This window comes from Mus caroli, unplaced genomic scaffold (assembly GCF_978045245.1).
Source record: "Mus caroli unplaced genomic scaffold, Mus_caroli_1 scaffold_19, whole genome shotgun sequence".
Taxonomy (NCBI): Eukaryota; Metazoa; Chordata; class Mammalia; order Rodentia; family Muridae; genus Mus; species Mus caroli.
In genome coordinates this window covers 21,821,293-21,836,921 of record NW_028227274.1, presented here as the reverse complement: position 1 = coordinate 21,836,921, position 15,629 = coordinate 21,821,293, and the positions used below count along the sequence as shown (strand labels likewise).

At 40.3% G+C, this 15,629-nt stretch overlaps 1 protein-coding gene across 1 annotated transcript in view; it reads left to right on the top strand.

The window, feature by feature from the left end:
* Rprd1a (regulation of nuclear pre-mRNA domain containing 1A) overlaps window positions 1-15,629 on the top strand; it is a 47,526-nt gene that overhangs the window by 22,272 nt on the left and 9,625 nt on the right. The window contains exons 2-6 of the mRNA XM_021150946.3: window positions 1,308-1,437; window positions 3,067-3,173; window positions 3,252-3,349; window positions 4,117-4,243; window positions 4,333-4,508. Of these exons, the coding sequence (XP_021006605.1) occupies window positions 1,308-1,437; window positions 3,067-3,173; window positions 3,252-3,349; window positions 4,117-4,243; window positions 4,333-4,508 (638 nt within the window). The remainder of the gene's footprint in view (window positions 1-1,307; window positions 1,438-3,066; window positions 3,174-3,251; window positions 3,350-4,116; window positions 4,244-4,332; window positions 4,509-15,629) is intronic.

Sequence of the window (15,629 nt, the reverse complement as noted above, 5' to 3'; positions counted from 1 at the left end):
TCTTTCCTAGCTCTTTTGGGGGGAGGGGTTAGTTTTTCAAGACAGGGATTCTTTGTGTAGCCCTGGTTGTACTGGAACTAGCTTTGTAGATCAGGCTGGCTGGCCTTGACCTCAAGTAGATCCTTCTGCCTCTGCCTCCTGAGTGCTGAGGCTAAAGGCATGTGTCATCACACCTGACTTCTTTCTTAGTTCTTTAATTGTTGGAAACTAGGGGATCTGTTCATACTTCTGAGGGATCCTTCTCTGTTAGTCACAGGATATTAGGCCTGGCACAGAGGTGGCCAAGGAGGAGCAAGAGAACTGAAGATAAATTGTCCTTAGACTCTGGGTCTATGACATTCCAACCTCTTCATAACATTCCTTTGCAGACAGTTTCTTTCTGGGAATTCTTGTTCATAGTTATCCAACCAATTCTGTCTACCCCCTGCCCCCACCCACATCTTCTTCCAAGGCCTCATGTATACCAAGTAAATGTTCTTCCATAGAGCTGTATTCCCAGTCTGTAGAACTCTTCAACTTGCAAGCCTTGTCTTGATAAAAGTTAAACAATATCTTCTGCTTCTGAACCTTATCGTCAAAACTAACTGGTAAAAATATACTCTGACCACAGCTATTGAAATCTTGTGGCTTCATGATACCACAGACTATATAGCAGGCAGAAGAATGTTTTATCAAGATGGACTCAGTGACATAGGTCGTGTATGTAATCTAAAGAGGAAAAAAATCTAACCTTTTATCATTTTGTCTTATTGGTCAAATGGCAAATATGTATTGCATAAGGCAATATACATAATTGAGTGATATGTCTTGCAATCTGTTCTATATTTTGTACTCTGCTTTTTCACAATAGTTTAATGACTTTGAGTCCACTAATACATTTGACTCCATGTTTAGAATGCTGACTCATCACCACCTTACTAAATAGCTATTTTCAGGTTTTTTTGTAAAGCTTAATGCATAAAGACTTACAGAGATGTAGTTTTTGTGCATGTTGAGTATTTCTGTATATAAAATATATTTAGCTTGGGAATGATGATGAGATCAGAAATGGAAGATACCAGTGGCCCAGGCGCCATAATAAACCTACAAGGGGATAGAGAGATCCATCACTGAGCCCTTTAAGACCTCTCTTCCCAACACATGACTGACCTTGAGAAGTGGTTGAGTAGCTACCCTGGAGATGTTAGTAGCAGTGACTTGATGAGTTTGTTAGGAGAAGTTGGAACTGTTCATGTTCTAAAAAAGTTTGCCTGAATTAAATGAGGATGTTTTAGTATCTTAATTTTTTTCATTTTCTAATTTTTTAGCCAAACCCAACAGGAAGCTTACTTTTCTCTACTTGGCCAATGATGTCATTCAAAACAGCAAAAGGAAGGGGCCAGAGTTCACAAAAGATTTTGCACCAGTAATAGTGGAGGCATTCAAGCATGTTTCAAGGTAGGATCCTTTCTGTGCATGAGGTAAGGTTTAGAATCAGCAAGATAAACAGATTGGGTTTGCTTAAAGCGTTCATACAGTATGTGATGGTTTTGCTTTCTGTGAGGAGTTAAGCTGCTGATGAGGGGCATTTGGATGCTTGAATCTCAGCTTTCCTGTATGTTCTGCTGTATCCTGCTGGGATGAACATCACTGAGAGCAGAGGAAGGAACTGAACTGAAAATGTATTTTTGTAGACCTTCATCTTACGTCTGATATCCTGGACTTAATACCACAGTGTTTCTTCAGTTTTCTAGTGTGTGCGTGTATTTCCTAACAATTAAGTGCTCTAGAAATAAAGACTTTAAAATAATCATAAACTTTCGAAAAGATTTTCTTCAGGTAATTTTGTGCATGGAAATCTTTTCTTTTATGCACTCTAAAATGTTTCTGTTTCATTTATGTGCATATTCACATGTATTATTGCACACAGATGGAGATTAGAGTTGATTCATTCTTTCTATAACATGAGTCCCAGGGAATGGACTCCAGTCCCTAGGCTTGTGACACAAATGCAAAACCCAGGTTAGGTACTGCTGAAGGGAATGAAAGTCCCCTAAGTCCCATGCAGAGCCAGGCTGCAGAGTTGCTCTTAATTCTCAGATAAGATTCTCTCTGAACTGGGCTAGATCTCTTCGGGTGCTGTGCACCATGTTCTCATTCATAGCACTTCTTATGGACAAGAGCTGCTGAAAAGCTCCATTTCATTTCCATGCCAAATATATTGATGGGTTCAGTAAAATTAAAAAGTGATCTGAAACTGTCCTTTAGCTCTTTCTTTTTTCTTTTTTTTTTTTGTTTTTTGTTTTTGTTTTTTTTTGGGGGGTGTTTTTTTTGTTGTTGTTTTTTTTTTGTTGTTTTTTTGAGACAGGGTTTCTCTGTATAGTCCTGGCTGTCCTGGAACTCACTTTGTAGACCAGGCTGGCCTCAAACTCAGAAATCTGCCTGCCTCTGCCTCCCGAGTGCTGGGTCCTTTCGCTCTTTCACTTGGGAACATCATCTTTGTAAACCCTTAGTGTCTACTCCTAAATCCTTTGACAATTAGAACAGATGTGTCCTCCTCACCTTGATCCTATGATCCTGGGCCTGTTCGAGCACCTGGAAGTGGAGCTTCCTCTGGGTGTTGTGAAACTGGCTGTGAAGTTTGTGCCCAAGGGAAACAGGCACAGACCAGAAGGAACCCAAGCCACTAGTCGGACGGGCTTCCTGCGTCCCTGGATCCTGCTGGTCCCAGTTACTCCCAGTGGTGTTGAAACAAATCTTGTGTCCTCCTGCCTTTGATCCTGATCAGCCATTGACAATTAAAACCATTTTGATGTACAGTTTTATTACTGAGTTCTTAAGGGAGGCAAGGGCAGTGTTTCAGTTACACCTCTCCTGAGTTGCTGCCGTGATGCTCAGCTATGTTTGGGAGCTCTCGCTGGGGTCCAGTGTGTGTGTGTGTACACGCTCGGGGGTGGGGGTTGGGGTGGGGGGCATTTTAAATCATTACTTTGTGCTAGCACTTACTGCATTTTTACTCTTAGTTTTTAATGTCTGTTTGTCTGTCTATCTGTCTGTCTCTCTCTCTCTCTTCTTTGTTTTTTTCAGTGAAACTGATGAAAGCTGTAAGAAGCACCTTGGGAGAGTGTTATCTATTTGGGAAGAACGGTCTGTTTATGAAAATGATGTATTAGAGCAACTCAAGCACGCGCTGTGTAAGTACAGGATCTTGCTCTCTTTGTGTGATCCTCTCAGGAAAACATCTCATTAACATTCCATGTCTTTTAAATCAGATGGAGATAAGAAGACAAGGAAGAGGACTTATGAGCAAATAAAGGTGGATGAGAATGAAAATTGTTCCTCTCTAGGGTCCCCAAGTGAGCCACCACAGGTAAATCTCAAAGCAGCTCTGGGATTTTAACTCTGTATTACCTTTGGGCTTTGATGACTTCAGTGTTCTGGGTATAAGAAAGGCACTAAGTTAATCTTTCTCTCTTTCCTGGTTAACAAATTGCTTTTGCTTTTGTTTGAAGTAGTATGGTGTTTGTGTGTTTGTCTGTGTGTGTGTGTGTGTGTGTGTGTGTGTGTGTGTGCGCGCGCGCACAAGATTTTGTTGTTATTTTTCATTTTTTGAGACAGGATTTCTCTGTGTAGCCCTGGCTGTCCTGGAACTCACTATATAGACCAGGCTGGCCTTGAACTCACAAAGAACTATCTACCTACCTCTGGCTCCCAACTCCTGGGATTAAAGGTGTGCACTAGCACTACCTGACCAATTTCTTAACATGTAGAAACAGGATTGGGGGCAGGAGAGATGGCTGCCAGTTAAGAGCTGCTCTTAACATCAGTTAATCTCTTAGCCTGAGAACTAGGTGTGGTTTGGTCCCAGCACCCATTAGGCAGCTCACAACATCTATAACTTTAGTTCCAGGGCATTTTGGCACCCTTTTCTGGCCTCTGGTGGCCCAGGCATGATCATGTTGCACAGACACATACACAGAGGCCAAACACATGAAAAAAGGGCTGTCTTAAGCGTTACATATTGCAGACTCTTCTGGTGAATGCTTCCTAAAGATTAGAAATATGAAAGAGGTGTCAAGTCCTGTGTGTTTGTTAGAGCTTGCTTTCTTCTGGTTCTGAAGTTGTATAATCTTTTAGACTCTCGACCTTGTTAGAGCCTTACAAGATTTAGAAAATGCAGCCTCAGGTGACGCAGCAGTCCATCAAAGGATAGCTTCTTTGCCTGTCGAAGTTCAAGAAGTATCCCTGCTTGAGAAGATAACAGGTAAGAAGAGGAGGTGAGACCCACGGTGGTGTTGGGAGGAGCACAGCATCATTTCATGTGTAATAATTGCCTTACCCTCTGCTCCTTAGATAAAGAATCTGGAGAAAGGCTTTCTAAAATGGTAGAAGATGCTTGTATGCTGCTGGCAGATTATAATGGCAGACTGGCGGCAGAAATAGATGATAGAAAGCAACTCACTCGAATGTTAGCAGATTTTCTTCGTTGTCAAAAGGAAGCCCTTGCAGAGAAAGAACATAAATTGGAAGTGCGTAACCTTTTCCTTCTTTAGTGCATATTAATTTAATTTTAATATATTTTAATGTATCTGGGCGTCTTAGAGTTCTTGCATCGTGGACTGTTCTAGCCAGTGGCTCAGGTAAGCTTTTTCTTGCTATCAAGAATTTTTCTTTGCCCTTGACCTCAGCAGCCTGATTAAGTAAACCTGAAATTTTGGTGTTAGCAGAATTTGTTAGATTTGAAAATCATTTATAAGAAATTCCATATAATAGAACTAGAAACTCTTCAAGCACAGAAATAATGAGAACATAACAACTCTAGTGAAGTCTTGTCAGCAGCAGTACATTGTTTATTGAATTCTTCTTCTAGTAAATACCACTATCGTTTAAGTATTCAAATTCTCTCCACCTCTTTATTCTCACACTGAACATATTCTTGGACTCTTTGGGCTTGCACATGCTGTTCCAGAGAAGGTTGTGGATAGATGAGGTATGGTTGTTACTGTTGGTAATGAGTCTGGGAGCGTAGGAGCATTTAAAGAAGCAGTCTCATCATGTATTTTGAGCAGAGTAGCTATTGTCAGTATAGGAGAGCTGGGTTTGGTTTTATTTAAAAGACCATTGGACTTACTAGTTCTTACTTGAATTGTTCTAAGTCTAGTGCTGTGTAAGACTGTTCTGTTTGAGTCCCTTTTTTACAGACAGCTTGTTCTAAATTTGCAGGTATATCATGGTATTGCCTCTTAGGTTTATTTTATTTATGTATTTATTTATTTATTTATTTATTTATTGGTTTATTGAGACAGGGTTTCTCTGTGTAACCCTGGCTGTCCTGGAACTCACTCAGTAGATCAGGCTGGCCTTGAACTCAGAATTCCACCTGCCTCTGCCTTCCAAGTTCTGGGATTAAAGGTGTGCACCACCACACCGGCCTGTTAATTTTTTATTCTTTAGCTCTTGGCTCATTAGTTTTTCTGTAAGCCCTAGGTGCTATTTGTACTGGCTCTGCTGTTCCAGTTCTGAGAGCTGTTTGATTATTCCACCCCAAATGCTCAACTCCTAATTTTGCACTGTCCCTTTTCAGTTTGCTGCCTTTCTGCTCACATAAACTTGCTCAATTATTAGTGCTATGCTCTGTCCTAGAAGAGATTACCCACTTGAAATGGAAAAGATACAATGGAATTTCTTAGAACATGAATTTGCTAGTTGACTTACCTGTTTGAGATGTTGTAGTGGCCTTCAGTTTTAATAATCTATCATTACTTTTTTCACTGTTTGCAGCACTAAGGGTGAGTATGTCAACAGTGTCTTCAGCCTTTTGGTACAGTCTCTTTAACTTCTGTTGAGCTTCTATTGCAGATATTGGACACGGCGTATCTTCTGTTGATGCCATCATCGTTAGCATATTCTTCCAGCTAAAAATAAAATCAAACTCCAAAGCCTGTATTGTCTCATGTTTTTGAAAATTGAAGAGCGAAGCTTTATTATTCTACTTTAATACCTGCATTCTCACTTTTGATTTTGACTATCATTAGATTCAAAAATAGAATTTATATTTGACGTATAAAAAAATAGATCACCACCACCCCCGCCCCCAGACCTTTTGCTGGTGCATTCTAGCCAAGTTTCCTAGTTAATAGTCACGCACAGAGCTGATGGTGGCAATACTAGCATTTACCATGTCTCAGGAGTACTGTTCTAGGCGTTTCACATAATCACCTTACTCAGCCCTGCATAGCAGGGTGCATTATTATCCACACTTTATAGTCATAGAAGTGAGGCGCAGGGAAATAAAGTAGCTCCCACATTTTCACAGAGTGCTATTGGATTGTTTAGAGCCCAGACACAGCAGCATCCAGTCTTCAGCATCAGTGCATTCTACCTGAAAAGCCGTCCTGGCTTCTTGTTTTTATAGAAAGAAGCATACCCCCTTGGCAAAATTAGAAGTGTTTCTCCAGCTTTCTAATCCTTCCTGTTCCATCTACTCACTGACTTGAAATAGCCCTGCAGGGAGGTGTAGTGTTCAGCACATTTGAATTTTATTTTGAAAAATCAACCTCTGTTGTGACCAGATTTTTTCTTTTTATGTTGTTTGTTTGTTTGTTTGTTTTAAATCTTTCAGGTTTTTCAAGGCAGGGTTTCTCTGTGTAGCCCTGGTTGTCTTAGAATTCACTTTGTAGTCCAGGCTGGCCTCAAACTCAGTTCTGTCTGCCTCTGCCTCCCGAGTGCTGAGTGTGTGCCACCATGCCCAGCTCAGAATCATCCTTTTAAGGATTCTAGTTACATAAACTAGGAAGTTTAAAATAGCAAGAACTCCTTATCAATTGTCATTGGGCAGTTGTCATTTTTGTTGTAAGCTGTGACAATGAGTTGGTATTAACATATACTTTGTATTAGAAGGCATCAGCACCCTGACAGAGACGAAGGACTGAAAGTTGAAAGTGTGCAGTTTTGTATCGGCTGTGATGTCTCGGGTCACAGTCCTCAGGAGCCTCAGTGAAACTGATGATGTATTGCTGTCACCAATTAGTCTTTGTGCAAAAATGAAACAAAAGTATAAGTTTAAGAAGTGGCTGTTTAATGTCTTGAGGAAGAGCATTTGAAATCACTGAAAATTTTATATACTAGGTAATTTGTTGCACACTAGATAGTTATGTACACTTAGTAGATTGATTGACTTGATCTGAAATGGGATGAATAGATTGATTTGAACAGATAGATAAAACAGATATTGATAGACTGATTGATTTGGTCTGGAACCTCAAGCTTCCTGCCTCAGCCTCAGGAGTCCTGGGATTATCTGTGTCTGCCATGGTAGGATGATTTAAAGTGACATTTTCATTTGATGTTTTTGGAGAGGAAGCAATGTACAGATGAGAAATTCTTCCATATCAGCGAGATCCTTGATTGCTCAGCTTCCACAGTACAGTTTGTGAAATAAGCATGCCTTTATAAAGTGCTTGACTCCTTTAGTCCCAGCACTCAGGAGGCAGAGGTGGATCTCTTGAGTTCAGAGTCAGCCTTGAACAAAGCAAGTTCCATCTGTAAGTGATGTGAACCCATAATTCCAGTAATGGGGGGCAGAGATAGAACCCCTGTTTTATTGGAATTTGTTTTGCATATGAGTTAGAGATGTGACAAATTGAAGGCAATAATTATCCCTTTAATAATTAATAGGCCAGGTATAATAGCTCATGTGTCTTAGTCTTAGTGCACTGTATAGACTGAGGCAGGAAAGCATGAGTTTGAGTTCAGCTTGATCTTTTTTTTTTTTTTTTCTGAGACAGGGTTTCTCTGTATAGCCCTGGCTGTCCTGGAACTCACTCTGTAGACCAGGTTGGCCTTGAACTCAGAAATCTGCCTGCCTCTGCCTCCCAAGTGCTGGGATTAAAGGTGTGCACCACCACTGCCCAACTCTCAGCTTGATCTTTGTAGGAAGTTCCAGGCTGGCCTTTTCCACATAGTGAGATTCTGCCCCAGCCTTTAATTCCTGTGTGTGTATACTGACCTGTAAGTTAAATTTAATTGTGCAAATTGTGACTTTGGTTGCTTTCTAATATCCATCATGTTTGTCATTGCAACAACATGGTTATTGTGTGTGTAAAGTTTTCATTATTTTCATACTTTGTATTTTAATTGAGAATGCTTATTCCTTCATGTCATTTTTCTTGTCATTTATACCTAAGGTAAAGTTTAATGTATAAGGTAGATATAATAAGGAATTAATAGCAGTACATTAAAGCAATGTATTGAAATAAGACTATGAAATGTAGTTTCTTTGCCTCTCGTATCTTAGTTGGCCGTAGTAAAATCTGTGGACCATAGTGGTTGAGGATGACTGACCCTGGAAAGAGAGGCTGGGAAGAGGACTGCTTGCTAGAAAGGCCTTAGTTCAGGGCATACAGTAGCTACAAGTTTGGCTCAGTAATTTGAACAAAGATGAAAATGGCCATTCTTTACATTGTGAAAGTGTTTCTATTTTGTCCTTTCCCTTGGTAAAAGAGGAACACCTGAGTGGTCTATGACTTGTAGAGTGAACTCTGCGGAGCACTGAAGGGGCTGAGGCTGAAAAGGGGACAGGGCCAAATGCATCTGGAATTCCCCTCGCCCCTTCCAGGGGATGGAGACATGTACAGATGACTGGTGTGCTGCCTTGCAGAGGCAGAGGGCTCGTACAAGTGACATGGAATTCAAAGTAGGTTGGCCCTGCAGTGAGGAAGGCACTTGAATGTCCATGAAGAGATGGTGGCAGTTCAGAGCACAGGAAGGAGCAGTGACATTGGCTGTACTCTGTTTGCTGAGTAAACTAGAAGGAAAGGTGGGGCGTGCTGAGTTCTTACAGGAATTGATCTAACAGTTAGTATTCCAGACAGTGGTCTGAGCTTCTTTGAGTGGTAGCAATGAAGTGATGGACAATCTTGTTCTGAAGCCTAGTGCAGCCTTCCTGTTGCTTACAAGTGTGCACCACTATGCTTACCTGAGCTGAAATTTTGTTAATACTGTAAAGGTGGTGTGTGGTCATCATAGTTTTACATGCATTGCTATCTACAATTCCATTATTCCTTAACTTTTCTCATCCTTAAGATTTGAAAGATGAGATTGTTGTATGAACAACTGTTTTATATATTGTCTTACTTTGCACATTAACTGTAAACATTTCCATATAATTATCACACCTCCTCTTTTCCTTTATTTTTGGGGATGACTCCCAAAACTTTGCCTGTGAGAAGCAAGTTCTCTGCCATCTACTTTTTGTTGATTACCAGTCTAACTTTAATAGCCAAATTATATCCTCTTGTAAAATGGCATCTACCTACGTTGTTTCTTTCAGTTTTTTACTTTTGAAAACTGTTGGCTTAAGTAACATTTTGGGATGTCTATTACGTTCAACTTGTTGCTGTTGGAAACTACTGCTCTGAATCTCAAGTTAAATCTTTGCTTATTTGTGGTAGTTTTAAGTTCTTAGGAGGAAAAAAGATAACCCAACAAGAGATACACAGTTTTTATGTGTATATATATGCCACAGGACAACATCAGCTACTGTTTCTTTCCCAAGCACCATTGACCTGGTGTTTTGAGACAGGGTCTCTTAATTAGCTTTGTATTTGCCAAGTAGGCTAGGCTGGTTGGTTGATGAGCCTCAGAGATCTCCCTGTCTCTTACTTCCCAGGGCTGGGATTAAAGTGAGCCTCTCCACACTCAGATTATTTTTTGTGGGTTCTGGGAACCAAATCTAATTCCTCATGCTTACAAGGCCTCTGTTGTATGGTCAGTTTCTGGAACTCCTACAAAGCTGAAGCTCTCCCACCAGGAAACAGCAGTTTTCTATGCTTCCCTTTTCCTCTGCTACCAGTTCCATTGTCAGGAACCCTGACTACTAGAATAGTGAAATGTTCGTCTAATTTGCATTCCAACTTCTAGGTCCATCCATCCTATAGCTTCTGTCAAAAATAATTTGGTTCCTTTTATTGGTGTTTATTAGTTTTCATAATTTTGTTGATTGGCTTGAAAAGTTATCCTGGCCCAGGCATAGAGGCACACACCTTTAATTCCACCATTTGGGTGGCAGAGGCAGGTGGATCTCCAAGTTTGAGGTGGGTCTGGTCTTCATGATGAGTTCTAGGATAGCCTGTAGTGAGATCCTGTCTCAAGAAAAAGAAAGAAAGGTTATTCTAGTTGACTTTGTCAACATTGTCCTCAGTAAACAGTGGTGTTGCTGAGCAACCCTTTCCTCCTCTGCATTATTAGAGGGTCATGATTTTGTGCACATACTAGGATGTTGGTTTTGGAGACCTGTTCTTTTTGTTGAATTTTGGTTTTACTTCTGAGTTACTTAGAGCTTCTCATTGTATTCTTATTACATACATGAAATGTTCTGAATTGCTACTCCATATTGCTCATCTTTTCTCCTGTTTTCACTATTTCTACAAGGTTTTCCTCTATATTCTGTCATATATATGCTGGGTTCTGCTTGCTTTAATCTTTTAGAAAGCCTTACTCCTGGCTTGTCTAGTGTTTTTAGTGTTATCTCCTAACTGTCCTCTTTTGCTCATTAATGAGATCTCCCTCTGTGTACAGACTGGCTTGAATCCTTCCTCAGACGTCCAAGTGCTCAAATTACAGGCATTTTTCACTATGCCCACATTAATTATGAGTGGAGTTTATTTGGTCGCTTTGTTAAGGTCTTTGTTGAAGAAAGGACTATACTATCACAGGTGCGTAACTAGTTTGCAAGCTGTTGCTCAGGGTGAGTAAAGAGAGAGTCGGGAGTCAAGACTTTGGTTTTCTGGACTCACCTAGAGCTGACTGGAAGTGGATTTTCCAAGTGTATGGTGACTACTGTCCAAACAGTGTACTTACTGTTGTCATGGCCTTTACGACTTTTTTCTTGCTTTGGGGAGCCACAGGAGATACAGGATTCCTTTTAAAGATGACGCAGTGAGTTAGCAAGGATTATGAATGTCTACAGTGACTCTTAAAATATTCATGCCTGCAGGGCTTAGCAGAGACAACTGTAGTGTCAGACCTGTTAGCATAAATGTGAAATACCATTTAATTAACTCTTGTGCATTTTCTACAAAGGTGAATATGTGCTTCTTGCTTAGTTTGCTAATTCCCTAGACTTTATTGATTGCTAACAGTGCTCTTACTTGCCTTGCCAAGATTTCCTTTGATGATTCCAGAAAGAAAAAAAAAAAAACCAAAGAGCCTTCCTCATACCTATAGCACGTGTCTTATGATGGACACTAACTAGTTAGGGCATTTCCAATAGTTACTCTCCCCTCTTCTTCCCTCTCCTCTCCTCCCTTTTCTTCCACTCCCCTTCCTTCCCCTCCCTAAAGAGACTACATAGCCACGGCTGTCCTGGAGCTCACTATGGCCTTGAATTCAGAGATCTATCTGCTTCTGTCTTCCATGTCCCACTTTACCTAATCCATGAATTGAAGTATTAGGGAAATCAACATTTTAAAGTATATGGTTGATAGTCAGGTTATGGCCTCTGAGGAAAGTAAGTTTGTAAAATATATAGTCAATCTTTCTAGTTTTTAGAGAATATTCAAACATTTGAATAAATAAATCCTTTCTATGGCATAAATAATTTATGGCAATTTTTTTCTTCTAGGCACTGACCTTTAAAATTTTTTGTTAGTGTTTATTTTAACAATATTATACACATACCATTATTTTGATCACATTCATCCTGTTACCCTCTTATTCCTTCCTACACTGAAGAATATATGCATCCTCTAGCAGCAGTTATCTGGGCACTGAGCTGTTTGTAGCTCAGTGGTATAGTACTTGCCTACCATGCATGCATGAAGCTCTGAGATCAGCCCACTACTAGCTCAGCACTACAAGAGCTGGTGGAGTAGGTGTGTGTGTGGTGAAAAAATGGTCACAATAGAGTAACTATTGGAAATGCCCTAACTAGTTAGTGTCCATCATAAGACCACATGCTGTAGGTATGAGGAAAGTTCTTTGTTTTGTTTTGTTTTTTCGAATCATCAAAGGAGTAGTCAGGAAATCTAGGCAAGGCAAGAAAGGAACAATATAAACAACAGCAGCCAGACATTGTGGCTGTGACCTAAGGACAGGGCATAGTACAGCAAAGTGACATGTGGTTGGATTTGTAGTTTAAAGTTAATGTATTATGGCGGTACTTACCTGCAAACAGGATACTGTTATAAATATGTTTAAAAGGAACTGGCAAGATGGCTTAGTGGGTAAATGCATTTGCTCCCAAGCCTGAGGACCTGAGTTCAGTCCCTGGGACCTACCTACATACTGGAAGGAGAGAACTGATTCCTGCAAGCTGTCCTCTAATCTCTACAAGTGTTTGGACACTATATTTAAAAAAAAATTTTTTTTTAAACGTGTATAAAACAAAGTATCGGCAGACCGGCAAGATGGCTCAGCAGGTAAAGGCACTTTGCTGCCATGCCTGGCCTGAGTTTAATCCCCAGTGCCCATGTGGAGGAAGGCAAAAGCTGACTCCTTCAGCTTGTTCCATGGCCTCTATATTTGTGCCTTTGATACATGCATGTCCTCTTCTCTGGATGGATGATTAGACTGGAGATGTATTAGATGGTCGCATATTTGCCTAGCATGCCTGAAGCCTTGGGTTTGATCCCCAACACCACAGTGGTTCATCCCAGTAATCCCAGCACTGGGTAGATGGAACCAGGAGGATCAGAAGTTGCGGGTCATGCTTAGCTGCATAGTGACTTGGAGGCCAGCCTGAGCTGTACAAGACCCCTTCTGAAGAATACAGTGTACCAACACTTATGTATAATGCACAGGATTGGAGTTTTTTCCTCAGAGTTTTTTTTTTTTTTAAGGTTTTAATTACAAAATTGTTTACATTTTGGCTTCTAAGTCCTTTAGTATTCAAGGTATGAACTTTGTATACTCATTATAAGTAAATTATAAAATAAAGAGAATGTAGTTGTAAATGTTTCCCCTGTGAGCTAAAGAAGAGTAAAATGTAACCATCTTTAGTAGATTAAATGCAAGTTCAGGTGTACCATGTCCCTTATTTTCCTATGGTGTGGCACACATTATCAGCAGCTGAAAGCCAGTGTGAATGAACCAACATTTGTTACTTTGGTATGTTTTCTGTCTTTCACAAGTGCTAGCACTAAAATCACTCCATAGAACCTGCTGTTCAGAACTGAAGTGTGGATTATAGAATTCACATTTGACAGGAGCAAGAACCTGTTGTATACTGTAGCAAAGTGAGCTTTCCTGAGGAAGTTTGGCATGGGTAGATTTAGAGATTTGATACTGGATTGAGACAATGAAAACAGTAGGAGCAATTAACAAGGAAGTGCAGTTTTCTTGTGTCCTACAATCAAAGTGCAGCAACAGGATTTTACAATCTGGTGCTAGTGTGCAACCAAGTGTGATAGCAATAGCTTGTGCTGTTTGAGGGGCCTCTCTGACCAGTAACTCATGGGGCTGGCAGTGAGATAAAACATGAGCCTCTTTAGCAGTAATGATTAGTCATTTAAGGGTGGCTCAGTGATGTTTAGAGTACTACAGTCTCATAGGTAAAATTTGGTCAGGCTTACTGGCCTATAGTCAGCTTTTGTAGAATACTAACTGCTGTGGAAGAAACTCTGTTTCGTTCTTGAAGCCTCCCTCTCTGAGTCTTGTTCCAGCATATAAACACTTGGGAGTTTATAGGAAAAATTAATACACTTCAGAATTGAGATAACTCACATGTTACAATGCAGAACTAAATAGAAGTTGATTGTGATAAGACTTCAGTAAGTTTGTTGTGCTGCAGTGTTTTAATTATTTTTAATTCCAAAGAATATTCTAGACAATGGACTGTTGAGATTATAACCATGTTTAGGTTTTCTGGATAAAAAAAGATAAACACACAACATCAGAAGCCTATTGGGTAATTTGGAGGAGATTGCTTTTTGTTGCCAACAGCTTTGAAAAATGTACATATTTTAAATGTATATGCACATTTGCTTAGAGCTGCCTCTGAAAACTTACCCAAGACTAGCTAACTTCACCCATGGTTAAGATTTGCTATTTACTAGGTAATACCAAATATGGGAAAGTACTAGTCAATGTAATCTATTAGCCAGGTAATGTAGATAGGATGGCATTGAGCTGAACTAGTAAACATGGGATTCCATATTAACAATGTGAATGAGCTGTCCACAGTCTATCCAGAGGCAAGAGCTAGGGCCAGGGCAGTAGCAGATGTAAATACAGAATGCGTCAAAGTAGAGCAGGAGGAGAGCGAGCGCTGGGACCAAATGCATGTGTGTGAATGCCTGCTCTCGGGTGCTTTGGACACTATCCCGAGAGTCTGGTTTATTTTCAAGGGCAGAACTAGGAGCACTACTGCTAATGTTGGCTTCTCAATGTCTGACACCTATATCTTCAACATTCTACAGCTTAACTCATGAGATGCTAACATAAAGCTTCACGCCCTGGCATGATTGTGTTACTGTTGCATGGCACTTTGTTAAATGTCAGTTAAAGCAATATAGAGACAAAGCAGGCATAGGAACCAAACTTAGCCTGTCTGAGGAAGTTTTTTGTTTTTGTTTTTTAAATGACCTGGCCAGGAATTTAACATAAATGATTGATATGCTAAGGGTTCAAGTGGGTAAAGCAGACACATGCCTCATTGGACAGTAATGCAAGTAGAGAGGTGAAAATATCCCAAATAAAGACATAAAGGAAACATTCACCTAGTTCTTCAGACAGGCACCTGACTCCGTTTAGGACAGCCATGGAGATAGTTGGTGAGGGTGTGAGAGGCTAATGAGAACTTCCCTGAACAAATGCAGAATGGAAAAGGAACAAGAAGACAAACCCACAAATCGTACATCCAAGGTTGAGACGTTTTGTTACATGCCTGGAATACTGGAAGAGAGAAGCAGCAGAGAGTGAAGCCCCAATGACTAAGGGTTTCCAGGATGAATGGCAGAAACCAAATTCCTGATCTAGGGAAACTAGAATGTCAAGCGAGATTGAGAAAACAAAATGCAGTCTTCTTGTAGGCAAATCCTGTTCACATCATAGAACACCAAAGAAAAAGCCTTAAAAGAAGCCAGAGGGGGAAGTTCCTGTAGTGCAACAGAATTGCAATGGACTTGGCAAAGTTGTGCCGGCAAGAAGTTGGAAGTGGGGCCTGGTTGGTATTGATGCCCAACATCCCAGGAAAACTGACAAAAAGTGTTGAACCCACCAGCGTGGGGTTTATGTTGAAAGACATTCGAAAGCAAAGTAGTCTGCTGTTGGAGGTGATGGTGTGACGGGATTATGGACGTGACAAGGATGAGGGGAAAGTTGGGTTCATTGTCGAGCCAAGTGAAATCTGTGAATGAAGAACTTTTTGGTGTGCACCTCATGTTATCAGCCCATTGAGGATACAACAGATGTAGCCACTATGTATAATATATATAATAATTTTTATTCCAAACACTAGCCCCAACTTACCTTTCTGGCATACTTCTTTGAAGCTGTAGAACAATGGGGCATCCTTAAATAGGATGTTACATGATATTTAACAGTCTAAGGTACTGTGATGTAATAATCAGAAAATAAAACTTGCAAGTTAACAAGTTATGTCAGCTCCACTTAGTCATCAGTATTTGTAGAAGCAGGTCATTTTTTTTTTT